The 20,756-nt window shown below is 37.4% G+C and overlaps 1 protein-coding gene across 1 annotated transcript in view; it reads left to right on the top strand.

Moving 5' to 3' along the window:
• The window catches only part of LOC141332842 (membrane-associated guanylate kinase, WW and PDZ domain-containing protein 2-like), a 44,872-nt gene extending 27,684 nt beyond the window's left edge, over positions 1–17,188 (top strand). Inside the window, exons 11-12 of the mRNA XM_073837800.1 lie at positions 4,110–4,248; positions 10,443–17,188. Of these exons, the coding sequence (XP_073693901.1) occupies positions 4,110–4,248; positions 10,443–11,143 (840 nt within the window). The 3' untranslated portion in view covers positions 11,144–17,188. The remainder of the gene's footprint in view (positions 1–4,109; positions 4,249–10,442) is intronic.
• Positions 17,189–20,756: the final 3,568 nt, after the last annotated feature.

Raw genomic sequence — 20,756 nt, 5'->3', positions numbered from 1 at the left:
ATCCATCATCTGTCTGTCTGTCTGTCTGCCTGTCCTTCCATCCGTCCATCGTCTGTCTGTCTGCTTTCTGTCCGCCCATCCATCTATCCATCGTCTGTCTGTCTGTCTGTCTGTCTCTCTGTCCATCCATCCTTCTATCCATCCATCTTCTGTCTGTCTCTCCGTCCATCCATCATCTGTCTGTCTGTCTGTCTGTCTGTCTATCCATCCATCTATCGTCTGTCTGTCTCTCCATATATCCATCCATCCATCCATCCATTCATCTTCTGTCTGTCTCTGTCCATCCATCCATCATCTGTCTGCCTGTCGCTGTCCGCCCATCTATCCATCCATCCATCCGTCTGTCTGTTATTCTCTCTTTCTGTCCACCCATCCATCTCCTGTCTGTGTCTCTGTCTATCCATCCATCCATCCATCCATCCATCCGTCTATCATCTGTCTGTCTCCCTGTCCATCCATCTGTCCATCATCTGTCTGTCTCTCTGTCCATCGATACACCTATCGTCTGTCTCTCTGTCTATCCATCCATCGTCTGTGGGTCTCTCTGTCTGTCCATCCATCCATTGTCTGTCTATTTATCCATCCATCCATCCATCCATCCATCTTCTGTCTCTGCCTGTCCTTTCAGCCATCCGTCCATCCATCCATTGTCTGTCTGTCTGTCTATTTATCTACAGTATTTATCTATCCATCATCTGTCTTTCTGTATGTCTATCTATCCATCCATCCTATTCTGCTGCTGTTCTGTTCCTTGTTCAGCTCGAATCCCTAATGAAGCTGTCATAGCTAATGTGAATAAAACAGTCCCCTTAGGATATTCTTTTACCTCTCATTACAGCCTTTCATATTTAGTCCATTACCTGCAGATCCCACACACAGTGACCATTCCCTTCCATTCAAGAGCCACACTTCTGACTGTAAACATCATCCTGTCTTGTTTCGGGGCATGAATATAATCGCAGCACAAAATGCCTTTTGAATCTATAATTAGTTTGTGGTGGTACAGACCCGTGGTATTTTAAAAAGTCCATTAAGCATGAAGTTATATAGCCCACAGCAGACACTGCTACTGCTGTAGATTTCTACATATGCCCTCAAGATACACCAAAAACATGAAAGAGCTGCTGACGCTGCTAGCTGTGATGCTTTTACTAACGCTCTCCACCCCAGAGGTCAGAGGAACCAGCCCCAGACATAGTGTAGGAACAAAAAACGAGACACTCCTTGTCAGTAATGAGAGAGTTGAGGGTCATACTGCTCTCTGCCCCTCATTCAAACAAGATCTTAATGAGTCATAAAAAACTTGCCGCCCATCACTGGCAGCGACCTGCCTGGACTTCCACATTATCCAGACCATTTGAGAGGATTTCTCCATTTGTTACTATAATTGGCTCGTTCTTTTTCCCTAGCCCCTGGCCAATTAGTCCACAGACATAAGATAAGTTCAATGCAACTACATGCTCAGCATCAGCATATACTGTATGCTTCATCTGTTCAATGGGGCACCAATATTTTCATAATTATACAATCTTTGTCTGCTTTATTTGTTTGTGTGTTGTGGGAGAATATAATAGTGTTTATTAAGGGTGTGAAAACTGCATATTTTCTCAATTGACTTGAGATTGGCTATTATATGGATATATGGATGTTTTTTGTTAGTTTTTTTTTTTACAACCAAATAATTATCTTTGAAAACTACGGAAGCCCATTTCCTCCACTTAATAACAAATTTCAGAAAGGTAATTGGTAATATCTCACAATTCTGACTTTTTTCTCTAAATTGCAAGTTTATATCTTACAATTCTGACTTTATTTCTCAGAATTGCATGTTTTTATCACGCAATTCTGTTTTTTTTTTCAGAAGTATGAGTTTATATCACGCAATTATGTCCTTTTTTCTCAGAATTGCAAGTTTATATCACGCAATTCTGTCACTTTTCTCTGAATTGTTAGTTTATATCTCACAATTCTGTCTTTTCTTCTCATAATTGCAAGTTTATATCATGCAATAAAGAAAATTATTGTGCGTTTATACATCGCAATTCTGACTTTTTTCTCTGAATTGCGAGTTTATATCTCACAATTCTGACTTTATTTCTCAGAATTGCACATTTACATTACGCAATTCTGACTTGTTTCTTCAAATTGTGAGTTTATATCTCGCATTTCTGCCTTTTTTCTCAGAAATCTTCATATAATTGAAAGTTTATATCATAATATTCAGAATTTCTTCTCTAAATTGCGAGTTTATATCTCACAATTCTGACTTTATTTCTCAGAATTGCACGATTTTATCATGCAATTCTGACTTGTTTCTTCAAATTGTGAGTTTATATCTCGCAATTCTGACTTTTTTTCTTTGAATTGTGAGTTTATATCTCACAATTCTGACTTTATTTCTCAGAATTGCATGTTTTTATCACGCAATCTGACTTCTTTCTTCAAATTGTGAGTTTATATTACACAATTCTGCCTTTTTCTCATAATTGCAAGTTTACATCATGGTATTCAGAATTTTTTTTCTATAAATTGTGAATTTATATCTCGCAATTCTGACTTTTTTCTTTGAATTGTGAGTTTACATCTCACAATTCTGACTTTATTTCTCAGAATTGCACATTTTTATCACGCAATTCTGACTTTTTTCTCTGATTTATTATGAGTTTATATCTCGCAATTCTGCCTTTTTTTCTCAGAAGCGAGTTTATATCTTGCAACTTCTGCCTTTTTCTCAAAATTTGCATGTTAATTTTACACAATTCTGAGAGAAAAAAAATTGAATTGCGAGTTCTGGCAAATACAATTCTGGCTATATAACTAGCAATTTTGACTTTATAAGTAAAAGAAAAAAGTAAAAAAAAAAAAGTCAGAATTGCTGAGATGAAAAGTCGCAATTACCTTTGTTTATTTTTTTATTCCTTAGTGTAAATGGGCTTCCATAGATAACTGATATGCGGAACTAATATTCAATAATTATTTCATATATATTTAAAATTAGTATTTATTATGCTGTTTTTTTTCTGTATAATTTGTCTGTATAATTAACTAGTCTATAGGTTTTCTAAATGATAAGTCAAGTAGTAAAAGGAGAAGCAGAAAGCAGAAGGAGCTTAACAGAAAGGAACCAAACGCAAAAGTCTCAAGACTAATTTTTGCTATATTTTCAACAATTTTTAACAGAACTTAAAGAAATTTTGGCAGAGAAAGACAATAAAGGCTGAGATAAATCCATCTGCATAGGAACATAGAAAAACAACAAAAAATGTGTTTGTTCCACAGGTTAACAGAGATAGTTTACAAATGAACAGGCAAAAAATCTATAACCTTTCTATTACACAAAACTATCTTAGCCCACACACACACAAAAACTAGACCCACAGATTATACATAATAACAGGAATATTGCTCACAGCAAATGATCTGACAGCACTGACAGTAATTTTCTTGAAATGTATTGTTAAAGGCGGTGGATTCGCTACACAAGTGGCAATTTGATGGCTGTGCTTTAATAAAGATGAATTTAGAGACAGTACAGCTAAAAATATTAAGATAAAACATAAACGATGAAAAGAAAAAAATAAATAAGTTGGTGGGCAACTAATTGTAGTAATATTGATCCTACCAGCTTCCTTTGTATCAAAGAAGGGCAATTAAGCAGTCCCTCATTATCCTCAACAGTTGCACACCTTCCTCACACTTGATGAAGAACATCAGAAGTGGAGCTCATAAGAAACCTTGTACCCATGATTCATTCATCCAGTTTCAATTCTGAAATTAATTAGTACTCGATCTCATTCATGACTGCTAATGCTGATTAGTGCTTAACCGAAACAGCCGACATGAGTTATGGACCTATATTGATCCTACTGAATAATTATCCATAATAAATGATAGTCATATTAATTTTAGCATTAAAACCAGAGAGGGAGCAATTCAAAGCTGTCAGAAAATAATTACCACTGTTCTGTTCTGTACGTGCGTTCGCACATCTGTCTTCACAAACTTTGGTATTTGAATGCGAAATAAATGTTCTGGAGAGTGAAAGGATAGATTTTAAATCAAAAACACCTTTTTAAACAGATAATAGCCGTATTTTGTCTGTTTTGCAGGTTGGTGATCAGATCATTGAAATAAATGGGGAGAGCACGAGGGATATGACCCACGCTCGGGCCATTGAGCTCATCAAATCGGGTGGCCGTAGAGTTCGCCTACTGCTGAAGAGAGGCACAGGGCAGGTCCCTGAGTATGGTAGGTTTACACGGACTGTCTAAACACGTACCGTACTGCTCAGAAATGTCTATAGTGTTACCTCACTTAGTTTACAGGGTCTCAAGAGATGGAGTAACTATCAATTTGTCTCATTGCAAGACAGATCTTTGGAGTAGGTGATATTTTAATGGCTATATATACATAAAGAAATGTATAATATAGGGGACTGGCAGAAGATCACAGCATGTACAGTACAGTCAAGCCTGAAATTATTCATACCCCTGGCAAATTCTAACTTAAAGTTACTTTCATTCAAACTGCAAGTTTTTTTTTTTTTTTGACCGGAAATGACACAGGCTTCTGCCAAAAGATAATAAGATGATGTACAAGAGGCATCATTGTGGAAAAAAATATATTTCTCAGCTTTTATTTACATTTGAACAAAAAATGGCATGTCCAAAATTATTCATACCCTTCTTAATAATCAATATAAAATCCTTTATTGGCTATTACAGCAATCAAATGCTTCCAATAATTAATTGCTGACCCGCTTTTTGTCTCCACTGGTATTTTTGCCCATTCATCTTCACCGATGAGCTCCAACTCTTTCAGGTTGGAGGTTCTCTTTGCCATCACCCTGATCTTTAGCTCCCTCCACAGATTCTCAATTGGATTTAAGTCAGGACTCTGGCTGGGCCACTGCAAAACGTTAATGTTTTGTCTGCTAACCATTTCTTCACCACTTTTGCTGTGTGTTTTGGGTTGTTGTTGTGCTGAAATGTTCACTGGTGCCCAAGGCCAAGTTTCTCTGCAGACTGCCTGATGTTGTTGTTGAGAATTTTGATGTATTGCTCCTTTTTCATGGTGCCGTTTACTGCGATTAGGTTCCCTGGTCCACCAGCTGAAAACCCCCCTCGAAAACATTAGGTTCGCACCACCATGTTTGACAGTGGGGATGGTGTTCTTAGGGTTGAAGGCTTCTTTTTTTACGCCAAATGAAGTCCACATCATTGTGGCCAAACAATTAAATTTTTGTTTCATCTGACCATAAAACAGAAGACCAGAAGTCTTCTTCTTTGCCCAGATGAGCATTTACCTGTTGAGTTGATTAAAACAGCTGTTCTCAAAGAATCAGGGTAATTTGGATGCTTTAGAACAGCTTGGACTATTTGAAATGGTATAGAACTTTGGATTTTCCCATAGACTGTGACAGTTTGCAAAGGGTATGAATAATTTTGGACATGCCACTTTTTGTTCAAATGTAAATAAAAGCGGAGAAATATTTTTTCCACAATGATGCCTCTGGTACATCGTCTTTTTATCTTCTGGGAGATGTCTGTGTCAATTCCCATCAAAAAAAAAAAAAAAACTTGCTGGTTGAATAAAAGTAACTTTAAGTCAGAATTTGCCAGGGGTATGAATAATTTCGGGTTTGACTGTATATTAAAATATGTTGTGAAATAATGGATTCTTGTAGAATTATTCACACCACAAGCAAAATGTGTGCAGTTGACAGGTTTTAATTGATTATTACTAATATCCTGCTCTCAATGGGAATTTCTAGTAGATCATTTTAGAAAAAGGTCACCATCAGTTACAGTTTTTCTCAATTGCTTTAGCTCATTTTTTGGAACAATTCTTTGGAAAATTCTCTTAACTGTAAGTGCAACTGTCACTGTTGAAAATAAATTATTTTTTTTGAGGAAAACGTTCCAGGATTTTTCTTTATATAGTGGAGCCATGGGTTGAAAGCCCAAATTGCAGTTTCAATGCAGCTTTCAAAGTGCTCTACACAATCCCAGACAAGGAATAAAAGTCTTATCTAGCGAAACGATCGGACATTTTCTAAAAAGGTCACGCATGGTTAGTTCTTTGCCTGTGTACTCTGGTTCAAAAAGGTTTATTTTTTCCTTTTTTTCCCCCTTCAAAATCATCCAAGATTGTTGCTTTGCATTTTTTTGTAAAAGGCGTTTGACTTTCTTTACACATTCACTTTTTTTAAACACTGGGTCGGTACTTTTACCTAGACCAAGTGTGACCTTTCTAATGATGCTACATAATGCATGAAGTTGAGCTAGTGCAAGCTGAGAATTTGTGGTTAAAAAGTATAGAACTTTTAGATAAGACCCTTATTTCTCGGCTGACCTTCAATCCATTGATCCCCATTGAAGTTCACTATATGGAGAAAAATCCTGGAATGTTTTCCTTAAAAACCTTAATTTCTATTTGACTGAAGAAAAAAAGACATCAACGTCTTGGTTGATATAGGGGTGAGTAATAGGAATATCCATATTTTTCTAAGAGGTTTTGATAATTCGGTAAATTGTTTTGCATGTGATGTGATCACACAATAAAAACATGACATTTTCAATTATATTAACTAATAGGTTTTGATCAATAAGTCATGTGTTTAAATATTCTGCAAATTGTGCTGCACTTACTCTTATGGACACGTGCCAAAACATGTACAATTTGCACAAAATTAAAACGAAATGTTGTAAAAACAAACTAATTGTTCAGAGATCTGAACGTATTGTTTTCGGAAATATTGAGCTAAAGCAACTGAGAAAAATCCTTCACTTTTACACTAATATTTAGTAACTCTAAAATAATTTTCCTGCTAACACAACACTCTTCTTTAACATGACTGCGAGAGCATGCTCTTTGTATTAATGCAGATATCTAGTCTTCTTCTCTTTCATCAGTAAATTTCTCACTTTCTCACTTCCGTTCTCAATTTTCCTTACTGAATACTATCTCAGCACTGATCTTAATACTGTCTTAGCCTGTGGCTGCTGTTCTAACCCTAATGATTGGTCTAGGTTGTTACTTCGCCTCTTATAGGAATGGTACCTTCCAGTCTCTCCATGTGCATGAAAAGTGACAACCATGGCTCCCCCTATTTCTTCCTAATGGGCCATCCTAAAGACACGGTTTGTAACAGAGTGCATGCCTTCTAACACACCAGTCATCATTCTTTCTTGGAGTGCTGTGGTTTGGATTGGTTTTTCGATATTATTTTATTTTAGTTCATTTATACAGTTGAAGTCAAAAGTTTACATACACCTTACAGAATCTGCAAAATGTTCATTATTTTACCAAAATAAGAAGGATCATAGAAAATGCATATTATTTTTTATTTAGTACTGACCTGAATAAAATATTTCACATAAAAGACGTTTACATATAATCCTGAACAGTTAAACTGTCCTCTATTCTTGTTCTTGTTCCACAAATTCTTTGGTTTTTAAGCATTTTTGTGTATTTGAACCCTTTCCAACAATGACTGTGTGATTTTAAGATCCATCTTTTCATACTGAGGGACTCATATGCATATATTACAGAAGGTTAAAATGCTCACTGGTGCTTCAGAAGGAAACTCGGTTCATTAAGAGCCTGGGGGTGTAAACTTTTGAACAGAATAAAGATGTGTACATATTTCTTATTTTGCTCAAATACCATTTTTTTTTTTCATTTAGTACTGCCCTTCAGAAGGTACTTACATGTTTTCTAGAAGACAAAATAAATTAAATTGACCATGATCTTCAAATTCAAAAAGTTTTCACCACCCGGCTCTTAATGCATAGTTTTACCTTCTGAAGCATCAGTTAGCATTTGAACCTTCTGTAATAGTTGCATGTGAGTCTCTCAGTTGTCCTCAGTGTGAAAAGATGGATTTTTCTAAAGAACAGTGGGGTAGTTTAACTGTTTAGGACAAACAAGGGACTCATGAACAACTATCACTAAACAAAAAAACACAGCTGTGGTTCATTCAGGTAACAACACAGTATTAAGTATCAAGCGTATGTAAACTTTTGAACAGGGTCATTTTTATAAATTGAACTATTATTTTCTCTTGTGGACTATATGTAAACGTCTTTTATGCAAAATATCTTATTCAGGACAGTACTACATAAAAAATAACATGCATTTTGTATGATCCCTCTTATTTTGTTAAAATAATTAACATTTTGCAGATTCTGCAAGGTGTAAGTAAACTTTTGACTTCAACTGTATACAGTAATTGATAACATTGTTTTGTAACTGAATCTGTGTTAGTGAATGTAACTCACATGTAACTTGTCTTTTCCAGAGTTTACTGCCACTTTAATGAAGTTTAAATCAGAAATCCTATTAAATTATCTCTGTATTAGCGCTCTCATACTCCACTCCACTGTGGTCTTTAGGAAACATAATGGTCTAATAAAAAGTGCATTAAAATCATTGCAATTTTTTTTTATCACCAGCTAATAATATTGCATATATTTTGAATATTCAACCATACTCCGTTTAGGTCATACAGTGAAAGTTTATGTCTATGAAAATTCACACACTGAAAGAGAAACAGCAAATATACCCCTAGACGCACATACACTCTTAACTTTCTTGTAACTGACTCTCTATTCTGATGAAAACTTAACGCCTATGAGCTCCTAACAGCCACTGAAACAACCCTATGCGCACTTGTCTTTGAATTCCGCTCACACTTGGCCATCTCTTCTCACGCGTTTAGTGTCCCGCTGAGATCTCGGTGGCGCCACAGAAACCTAGCTGAAATACAGTCATCATGGGATGGTTGTGTCAGCCTCTACGGTTTTATATTCCATACCTGTCGTCTATTTCACAGTGAAAAACCTTTTATGAGCTTGGATTCATCTTTTTACTCTGTAGGCCAGTGATTTCTGCTGCACCTGGGCCATATAAACGAGAGAAATTTACCCCAGTAGAGTAAGAAAAAACTAGCACAGAGACACAATGATACATAATTGTTTACACTTGCTATATTTCCTTGTATTTGAAGATTAATTATAAAGAGATGCTGTTGTAAGTGTTCATTTTCTTGTGTTGAAATGAATTCCCAGCCAATTCGCTTGTTAGCACATGTTAAAATGGCCGCCTGGGTGCATATGTGCTTCGTAGGTTGGTAGAAAGCTGAGCAGTCCTCAGTGTATCCTGCGATATATGAGGAGACAGGTAGGATTAGGGATGTATAATGAGAATATTAAGGTTGGTGACCCTCTTTCAGTTTGGGTTGTGAGTGTGTTGGTAAAATATGCTATTGTGTATTGGGAGTCTGAGGAGAGGAAGTGTGGAGATGTCACTCCAATATAAGCATCTTGGTGTGAAGTGATGTGTGTGTGCACTGGTGTGTGTATGGAGGTTGGGTGGATAGCAGTAGAAGCCCAAGGGAAAACCTCATTATTCCACATCCAGTAGACACACATGAAACTAGTTTACGGGCTGAAAACGATCACATTTCCTGCCAGAAATGGAGGTTGTTTTGGTATATCATATAGTCCTTTGTGTCCTTACAAAAAAAGTACTGTTGCAATGCCATGATACACTGATGGTATGAATTGGTAATGTACCGTATTACTGTAGTTACATGGTATTCCAACATACTGTGTTCAATTATAATAAAACAGATACCATACTATTTGCATCGTACATTGTAGAAAACAGCCATAGTAACATCAAGGTACTTTTTTTGTTAGTGTGGCTTCTGTGATTTTTGTTTTTACCAAACCAGTTCAGCACAAATCCCACCCTGCAGTCGATTATAAATATTTCATTGGTTGTGTAAATCACAGTGCTGATTGCCTACCCAACGCTGAAAGAATTACTAACCCCTAAGCCTAACAAGTTGTTTTATACATATTATAGACTATAGGGGGCGTCATTATTTCAATGGCATCAAATGGTTGCACTCGATGAGCTACTGTCACTACCTGTTGCTATTTTTACCACAATACAACTCAGAAAATAAAATACTGATACGACGCCACATTGTGCGGCTTTTAGTTGTAATTTTCAGTCGAAGAGCAAAAAGAGAAGCGATGTAAATCTTAATTGCTTTCCTAGCGTTAAGAAGAGAAGAAACGAATAGGAAGATGCCTCTGGATGAATAAAACTTCCCCGTCTTTGTTCTCTCCACTTTAGCCCTGATGCCTTTAAGGCTTTTAGTTGACCACAGCTACTGAAAGAGCTTACAGACGACAGACAATTATTGCTATATGTCATCCTGGTATCACAATTATTGACAATAATAGTATATCGCAACACCCCTAGTGCTGAATTGGTTTGGGGGCCATGTGGTTTGTGTTCGTTATATAGTACTACTTTGCCAGTGTTAACTTTGGTTCCACTAATCTTTCTTACTCTAGTGTGTGAGTGTGTGCTTCTTTCAGTTTTGGTCTGAGTGTTTGGATGTAACTATTTCCATGTTTCCCCAGCAGATAGTCCCGCCCCCTGGGATGCTCACACTACAGCCTCCCCAAGTCTGTCGGAAGTAGCACCACCCCTCGACAGCTTATCTAATCCATCAGCTTCTTCTCATGTGAACCCACCCACTGACCCACCTCATACATCGTCCTTGGAAGCAGCAGGTCCAGACTGTTCCCAGGGTCCTAGAGGCCCAGAGAGTAGGGCTCTGGAGCAGGCCAGTGTGGGAAAGAGGTCAGCCCTGGCAGGTGGAGTTGGGGGTGGGACCAAGCAGAGGGAGGGTAGCAGGAACAACCGTCGCTCTAGTGGAGGGAAGAGTCAGCAACAATACATTGATGAAATTGCGGGAGAGTCCAAATCCCACAAAAGCAGTCGGGGGAAGTCCAAGGAGCGTAGGAGGGAGCGGAGCAACACGCCGTCTCGAAAGCGAGACTCGCCTAAAACCATTCCAAATGACACCAACATGAATGGGGGAAACGGATGCCTGGATGGTAGCAACAACCAACAAGGAGCTCTGGTGCCATTCAAAGCCCTACCAAAGGAACCAGAGAAAGGGCTAATGAGCCAAGAGAGTCGTCCCAGCCACAACTCCAAGACCAGCAGCAGTGCACCAGGCAGGAAGGCCACAGTATCCCCAGGGCCCTGGAAGATCCCTGGTTCGGACAAGCTACCCAGTACCCTGCGCTCAGCCACCTCCACCATCAGCAGATAACATCTCAGGCCCAAGTTTAGACCTTACTTTTGGCCTTGGACCCGCCTTGTTTTGGGGCTGGTTGGGCTCTTCTTGATTGCTTTTCACAGGCTTGCTCTACTTGGAAGAGATTGGTTTTAACCTTGACTAGGTACCACCCTCACACAATCCTCACTAAAGACCTTTCCATGCATTTCTAGACAGAGCATTTTTTTATTTATATTTTATTCTAAGTTATTTTAACAGATACGACACCCACCACCTTAAGAACTGGAAGCATTCACTCCAAAAATGGAACCACGGTAGAATGAGTGATGCATGTAGCGTGCAAAAAGAATCCCAGACTTGTTTAAACTGTTGGGGAAGAGCACTCAAGACTCAGAGATGTACATGCATAGAGAACCACTTACTGACTCTGAACCACCACCGGTGGCTACAGCAATTTTTATACACTTTCATTAAAAAATGAATACTGAAGGAGTTGCCTGACATACAGTTTTTGTGTATTTGAAGAATGAATATGATTAAAAAGATTCTATATGAGCGGACACTCGACTATGGAACTCTGCCTTAAAGACTGACCTGCAGATGTCTGTATAAAGGTCGGTAAAATGAATATAGAAATAGATATATTATATGACTACATATATGTGAGACATATTGTAAATATGTTCTTTACACACCATTGTGAGCTCATACTGGAGTATTGATATCATACACAGTGTAAGTTAGAAGACTGTAATCTAGAATTCATTCCTACTCCACTTTAAGGTGCGTTCCCACTGACAGCGATATAAACTTGAGGGGTTCCTACTCAACTTCAATATAGACTGTAACAGGAAACAGATCACATGACCTTCACTGTCTACACTGACATCGGTAGTTGCAGCCTCAAGTTCAAGATCAACGGCAACTGTCGCGACTACAAGTTTCTGCAAATCGCTGTCAGTGTGAGAACCCAATTTCTGAAGGAGCCGATGGGCTTTGACCTTCTCTTGACTCTCAATCTATTCTCCCTTTATGTGAGTACACGAACAAAGCAATTTGAGTCCAAGATGGTTTTGATGAAATATAGAATGGTTTGATTAGGGCAGAGTGCCTTATGCCAGGGGTGTCCAATCCTGCTCCTGAAGGGTCACTGTACTGTAGAGCTTAGCTCAAGGGTTTCCAAACTCAGTCCTGGAGGACTGATATCCTGTAGAGTTTAGCTCCAACCCTAATCAAACACACCTGAACAAGCTAATCAAGGTCTTCAAGATCACTAGAAAGCTACAACAAAGTGTGTTTGATAAGGGTTGGAGCTAAATTCTGCAGGACAGTGGCTCTCCAGGACCGAATTTGCCCATCCCTGCTGTAGAGCTTAGTACAGGGATGTCCAAACTCGGTTCTGGAGGGCCGGTGTCCTGCAAAGTTTAGCTTCGACTTGCTTCAACAAACCTGCCTGGAAGTTTCTAGTATGCCTAGTATGCTTTGATTAGCTGATTCAGGTCTGTTTAATTAGAGTTGGAGCTATACTCTGCAGGACAGTGGCCTTCCAGGACTGAAGTTGCCAATTCATGCTGTAGAGCTTAGCTCAAGGGTGTCCAAACTTGGTCCTGGAGGGCCGGTGTCCTGCAGAGTTTTGTTCTAACTTGCCACAACACACCTGCCTGGAAGGTTCTAGTATACCTAGCAAGACCTTGATTAGCTGATTCAGATGTGTTTATTAGGGTTGGAGCTAAACTCTGCTGAACAGTGGCCCTCCAGGACTGAAGTTGCCCATCCCTGCTGTAGAGCTCAGTTCTGGGGTGTCCAAACTCTTTTCTAGAGGGCCGGTGTCCTGCTAAATTTAGCTCCAACTTGCCTCAACACACCTGCCTGGACGTTTGTAGTATGCCTAGTAAAACCATGATTAGCTGATTCAGGTGTGTTTAATTAGGGTTGGAGCTAAACTCTGCAGAACAGTGGCCCTCCAGGACTAAAGTTGCCCATCGCTGCTGTAGAGCTTAGCTCAGGGGTGTCCAAACTCGGTCCTGGAGGGCTAGTGTCCTGCAAAGCTTAGCTCTAACTTGCCTCAACACACCTGTTTGGAAGTATCTAGTATGCCTACTATGGTCTTGATTGACTTATTCAGGTGTGTTTATTAGGGTTGAAGCTAAGCTCTGCAGGACACCATGCCTCACGGACCAAATTTGGACACCCCAGGCTTAGCTTCGATACTAGTTATACACACCTGAACCAGTTAATCAGGGTCTTCAGGATTACTAGAAACATCCAGGCAATTATTGGGGCAGATTGCAGATAAACTCTGCAGTTCATTAACCCTCCAGGAGCAGGAGTGGACACCGCTGCCTTATGCTGACCACTTGATGCTTTATTTGATTTCTTAATCCTAGGCAAAGACATCAAGATGAAAAAACATAGGCTGCTATAAATTCATTGGACTACTTGTTCCGTTGAAACTGTGCAACAGTAATGCCAGAACTGAATGAGTATGTCATCACAAACCTGTTTCTGAATGCGACTGCTGTCTAGAGAGGCCAGGTTATGTCCACAGAATAGATAGATATCAATATAAAATTCAAAGCTATTTTCGTACTTAGGTGAGAGTTATCTAAAAGAAATTCAGATATTTATTAAGAATATCTTTGACAGAAGTTCAAATGTTTGTTGAGCACTTTGTCTTTCAGTAGACGTATACATATAAAATGCAGCACTGAAAAGAGTATATGCTGTGCATCCATGATATTCATTGAATATTTACGAGGAAGTTGATTCTCAAAATCCTGCTATGAAAATTTGATTATTAGCATATTTCCTATATAAAAGGTTGTGTGTTCGTAAGTGTCTTTCACATGGTTCATGTCAGGGCTTCAACACACATCTCCACACACAAGCTTGCTAACAGCAAATTGTGAAAGTACATGAAAGAGGTAACGTATGCATTTGTCATGTTTTTGTTTTTGTTTTTGTTTAATGCCATTACCCACCTTGTGCTGTATTTAGATGTATCTACACAGTCTATCAGTCTCTACTAGCTTAGCTTGCTAATCGAAGGTTAACTGAAAACACAAAGAACCAATTGAAAGGTCTCAGCAAATGGAAATTATTTGGTTATGCTTTGAAAACCTTGCTAAAAACAGTAGACACCATCACAGAATTTGTAATGGTTTACTGGTTTACTGGGACTTGTAATGGTTTTAATGGAAACTGTAATGGACCCTGTGGGTTTTTACTGGTAATTGGTCACTTTCTATTGGTGGCTTGTTAAAACCACTAAATCCTAATGGAATATGTTCCAAAACACACTACAGAAAACCATTTTATTGGTTTTAATGTTTAAAAGTTGATGGTTTGTATTGTTTGTAATGTGTAATGGTATTTGGAGTGCAAACTATTAGAATTTCTGTGATGGTTTCTATTGTTTACCCGCTGATTCTTTGCTCCACTGAATTTATTGGAATTGGGAAACAATGACGTGAGTCATGTGAAAGGGCCTTAATATTTAGGCTTAAAATGTAACTAACTGGAACGTTAAGATGTAATAGAACAAACATCTGTTACATCTGGGCCTCAGTATACATTATTAATCACATTTTTATGAGTTGCATTGCCGTTAATGTCACTGTCATTAATAAATACAGCATTTTACAATCACTTGAAGATGAAATGGGTCATTTCTGTGCAACTAGTGGCATCAAACTGCAATTCTGGGCTGACAAAACAACATTGGCTCAACTAACTGCACGATTTTTACACTGATTTCAAAACCAATAGTGGCACAGAAATTACACACTTCACATGTCAAGACCCCAAAGGTGCTTCATTGTGTATTCTACCTGCAATACTGTCAAAAATGTTGTACAACTATTCACGCCTTTTATAATTTTGTTCACTTTAATTATTATATACGTCAATTGTAGTTCCTGTGAAAAGGACCCCCAGACAAGATCTCATCTGTTCTATCCGTTGTCATTATATCATCTATTATATTCATCTCCCACAGAAATAAAGCGATGACGGGTTTCACTGACACTCTTTGACAACTGTTGTAGATGACAAGGAGAGCCGACAATGATCTAGTCATTACAAGATAGTGCTAACATAAATTATCCCTGATAAAGACAAATTAATTGAAGCACTCCAAAAATGAGTGTGCCTCTGTGGCCATTACATTCCGAGTGGTACATCCTTCGAAATCCTAGACAATGACATTGTCAAAGCAATTGTATTTTGGGTAGAGTACCAGCAAAGATTGTGCATATGAATGAGTTTGATCACTATGAATGCCATGATATTAGAAATTTGGTTTAAAGTACAAAATCAACTTTATGAATAAGGACTAAGGCATTTTAAGGCCAGAAGCATACTCTACGCAAATACGCAAATGCAGACGCAAAGAAATGCTAACAAACCTCCATACTCAAGGGGGCGACAGAGGTACCTTCAAATGTCTTTACTATTGAAAAATGCATTGGTGCACTCAATCTATTGTTTGGAAAATGTTTATGTATGGAATCCATTTATTACGGATTTAGCATGAGGGTAAAACATTTCCTCACATTGATTTCACAACAGGTTCAAGTTAGTCTGCTTGGTTTAAAAGAAAACTGATGCTATATTATGCTAATACCATAGTAATTTATTCAAAAAAATTAAAATTACCCCATGATTTACACAACCGCAAGCCATCCTAGTAGTATATGACTTTCTTCTTTCATACAAATACAGTTGGAGTTATATTAAAAAATGTCCTAGCTCTTCCAAGCTTTATAATGGCAGTGAATGGGTGTTGAGATTTTGAAGTCCAATAAAGTGCATCCATCTATCATAAAAAGTACTCCACACAGCTCTGCAGGTTTAATAAAGGCCTTCTAAAGTAAATCAGTGCATTTGTGTAAGAAAAACCTCCATTTTTAAACTTTATTAAAAGTAATCAATGGCTTGTGCTGTCATACAAGCGTTCACAAGAAGTGGCGTTCCAACGGATAAAGTAGGACGTTTTGTTTACAGCAAAAGCCTCTTGGCTTTTATCGAAATCCTCTGACATTTTTCTTTACAAATCCTCATTTTGCACTTCTAAGTCCTACGTAAGTTAGCAAAAGTTAGAGATTATGGTTTATAAAGTTTTAAATATGAATATTTTTCCTACATAAACGCATCAATTTGCTTTAGAAGGCCTTTATTAATCTCAACAGCCATTTACTGCCATTATAAATCTTGGAAGAGCCAGAAATGTTTTTAATATACTCTAATTGTGTTCATCTGAAAGAAGAAAGTCATATACACCTGGGATGGCTTGAGAGTGAGTACACTGTAAAAAGTTTCCCCAGTTTCAACTTAAAAACTTAAGTTTAGCAACTGCCTTAGAATTTTAAGTTAAATCAACTTAAAACGATAAGTAATTTCAACTAAAGACAATGAAATGAGTTAAAATGACTTGTACTTTGAAGTTTATTTAACTTAAAATGTTAAGGCAGCTGATGAGCTGTGAGAAGTTTTTAAGTTGAAACTTGTGAAAACTTTTTACAGTGTAAATCATGAGGTCATTTTCATTCTTGTCCCTTTCAGAATGCAATGTGTTATGCTATGAATTACATTCTGACATATTTTGCAACGCAACAAACAAGAGAAAGGTCATTCACTTGCGTAGTTAGCGGCATTTGCATTCATGTACTTGTTTAGGCTATGTTTCTGGCCTTAGTTTTTTTTACTTTGGCATTCACACTGCTTTTCTGTTTGTCTTTGAGAGCCAAATGCTAAAGAGACGTCACCGAACTGATTCGACCTGATAAATAATGTGATCTAAAATGAGATTTATCAGTGGAGCCATGGAGGCAGCGCAATGCCCAAAAGGGGCTCTGTATCACTGTGTAGAACTTAAAGAACAGCGCGGTTCACCCTGTACAGCTAAAAAACTATAAATATGACACTATGTACTATGACCTAGTCACAAAAACTGTAAGTGAGCTACTATTTTTATGAAATGCAACTCAATGGATATATACTTACTTTTGCAGAGCTCTTGTTTACTGTATGATATTTACTGAAATACTGTCAAATAAAACCTTGACATGGTGTAAAGTATTCAAGTAAAATCCAAGTGTTTTCTGAGTGTTTTACTTAATTGCTGGTCTACGCATGATTAACTGCGTGATTATGCAACCAGCGTCTTTATTTGAAAGGAGATGCTGAAGTGCATGCTGGGTAGCGGTGACATAATTACATGTTTATGGAAAGAAACAAAAAGACTGCACAAGCTGAACTTTGGTCACTGTGTAAAACACTACATGATATTTATGCAGTTCTTTGTCATGCGTGCATGAAAATTATGGTGTCAGATTATCAGGTGCAGTCAAAGCCTCTTGAGGAAGGAGTTTACCGACTGTTTAATGTTTGGATGTTTATATGCATATATAAACGCAATTTATTTCTCTAGTGGCAAAGCTGAATTTCTAGCAGGCTTTACTTCATTACTACAATGTCACATAATCCTTCAGACATTCTATTATGTCTAATATTAATGTCATTGTGTTAAAGGAGTAGTTCACTTTCAGAACAAAACATTATAGATACTCACCCCCTTGTCATCCAAGATGTTCATGTCTTTCTTTCTTCAGTCGTAAGGAAATATATTTTTTGAGGAAAACATTTCAGGTCTTCTCTCCATATAATCGACTTCTATGGTGCCCCCGAGTTTGAACTTCCAAAATGCAGCTTCAAAGGGCTCTAAACCATCAAAAAGGGTCTTATCTAGCAAAACGATCAGTTATTTTCTAAAAATAAATAAATAAAAATACGATTGATACTTTTTAACCTCAAATGCTCGTCTTGTCTAGCTCTGTGTTTACACTGTGTAGAGATTAAAAAGTATATAAATTGTGAACGTTTTTAACAAATAACCGATCGTTTTGCTAGATAAGACCCTTCTTCCTCGGCTGTGATCATTTAGAGACCCAAACTTAAGTAGGATTTCCGGGGCAAGAGTCTTGACAACATTCATGTTTGTTCTTATCATTTCCAGTCAGGTAGGTGAAATGTTAGGCTAATATCTTAAATGATACTGCCCATACGTATCTTTACTACCTATTTACTTTAGTTTGCCAAAATAATGTGCACTTTCCTGCTTACTAAGTCCTTCTCTATATGATTTATGATGTATATGATGTGGTTTTTGTGTGATTCTCCTTACAAATGTCACGTAGTTATTAATGTCTATACTAACGTCAAGTAATTATTTCTTATATTAGTGCTATGCAAGAATGACAGCTGGCTTAGTTTTCAATCCTGCTAATTATTCAGTGAATATTTCTAGTTCTGTTTCTAAATAGCCGAACATCTTAAAGACTTTTCTAAAACTGTTACTGTCTAAGATACTAAGCATAGCTTACACAAAGATGCTTGATCCTAATAGTGAGGCTTGTCAATGGAACCTGGAATCTATTCAGAAACAATTAAATAGCAATTATGGAGGGAAAAAGACAATGGGTTGTGCAGTGTTTTGCTAGAGGAACTGTAAAATTGTATTTTCTTCCTCAGCACAGCGAGTCAGCGGGAGTAAAGAATTTTAGGTTGTAAGAGGAAGTTCTGTTCTGTAGCGGAATGTAAGGATTTCTCTTTCTGAACTTGAAAAGAAAGAATCCTTCTGAGTTTGCAAAGTCCACATTTCCACCGCAATGCTGATCTAAAGTAGGTCTTTCCACCAAGACACTGACACTCATGTTTTAAAGAAGAATATCAACCTTATTTTTCATGCAAGAGTACATTTGTAAATCTAATGGGTGCTTCCGGTGTCGATCGCTTCAAGCTATTTTTTAGCTTTACAACAGATCGTTTTGCTGCTTGAAATTGCAAACTGGTGTTTCTTACCATATTATTTCAATGTATTATCTTAATTATGAACACACTGGTTTGTAGGGCAAACTGTTTTACCGTTACTGCACGTTTAATGTTCTTGTTCTGGCACATTCACAGAAAATGACTGGATATGCCTCAGTACAATAATTACAAAAGTTTTATTCAGAAATAATGCAGTAAATTGATCAAAAGTGACAGTAAAAACATTTATAATGTTACATTTCTGCTGTTAAATAATCAAGCTATAGCTTATGCTTGGAAAAAAATGGTTTTCACAAAAAATGTAAAGCAGCCTAGGCTGGTTGGCTGGTTTTAGCTGGTCATAGCTGGTCGGCAGGCTGGTTTTAGAGGGGTTTTGGATACTTTTCCAACCTGGCCAGGCTGGTCTTAGCTGGTCAGGCTGGAAAACCACCAGCTAAAACCAGCCTGGCCAGGCTGGGAGACCAGCTTAAACCAGCTACTTCCAGCTTAAACTAGCTAAGACCAGCCAACCAGCCTAGGCTGGTTTTAGCTGTTTTTTTTTTTCAGCAGGGGTTAATGTACTACTTAATACATTGTTCTGCTAATTTATGCTGTTAAAAACCACATAAAAAACATGTGGAAGCTATTAAATCATATAGAGAAGGACTTAGTAAGCATAAGTGCACATTATTTGGCAAACTAAAGTAAATAGGTAGTAAAGATACGTATGGGCAGTATCATTTAAGATATTAGCCTAACATTTCACCTACCTGACTGGAAATGATAAGAACAAACTCGAATGTTGTCAAGACTCTTGCCCTGGAAATCCTACTTAAGTTTGGGTCACAGACGAGGGAGAAGGGTCTTATCTAGCGAAACGATCGGTTATTATTATTTTTTTTTAATTCACAATTTATATACTTTTTAATCTCTACACAGTGTAAACAGAGCTAGACAAGACGAGCATTTGAGGTTAAAAAGTATATCAATTGTATTTTTTATTTTATTTATTTTTTTAGAAAATAACTGATCGTTTTGACCCTTTTTTCATCGGCTGGTGGTTTAGAGCCCTTTGAAGCTGCATTTTGGAAGTTGAAACTCGAAATGTGGACTTTGCAAACTCAAAAGGATTCTTTCTTTTCAAGTTCAGAAAGAGAAATCCTTACATTCCGCTACAGAACAGAACTTCCTCTTACAACCTAAAATTCTTTACTCCCGCTGACTCGCTGTGCTGAGGAAGAAAATACACTTTTACAGTTCCTCTAGCAAAACACCGCACAACCCATTGTCTTTTTCCCTCCATAATTGCTATATAATTGTTGCTGAATAGATTCCAGGTTCAATTGACAAGCCTCACTATTAGGATCAAGCATCTAGTATGCGTAGTAGGACAATACATGTTTTAGAAAAGTCTTTAATATGTTCGGCTATTTAGAAATAGAACTAGAAATATTCACTGAATAATTAGCAGGATTGAAAACTAACCCCCCATTCTGGCATAGCACTAATATAAGAAATAATTACTTTACGTTAGTATAGACATTAATAACTACGTGACATTGAAAGGAGAATCTGTTAAATAGCCACCGAATGCCGTTTATGAGCATTTTTTTTTTCAATTTATTTTGTAAATTAAAAGATAATCCCATCACACATTTGTCGTGTCATGTGGCACTAATGTAACAGACACATGTTGAATTGGATTAGGCTGAAAATATTTGTAAAAAGATATTAACGCAATATAATCAGGATAGGATTAAATGTTATCCTAATATTGCAGTTTACGTTTCAGTAGATGAAAGAATGAAAGAATGAAATAACACATTGCTATGTATGT

Source organism: Garra rufa, chromosome 4, assembly GCF_049309525.1.
Source record: "Garra rufa chromosome 4, GarRuf1.0, whole genome shotgun sequence".
Classification (NCBI taxonomy): domain Eukaryota; kingdom Metazoa; phylum Chordata; class Actinopteri; order Cypriniformes; family Cyprinidae; genus Garra; species Garra rufa.
Note: the sequence above shows the minus strand (reverse complement) of the source record. Positions and strands in the feature narration are given on the sequence as shown.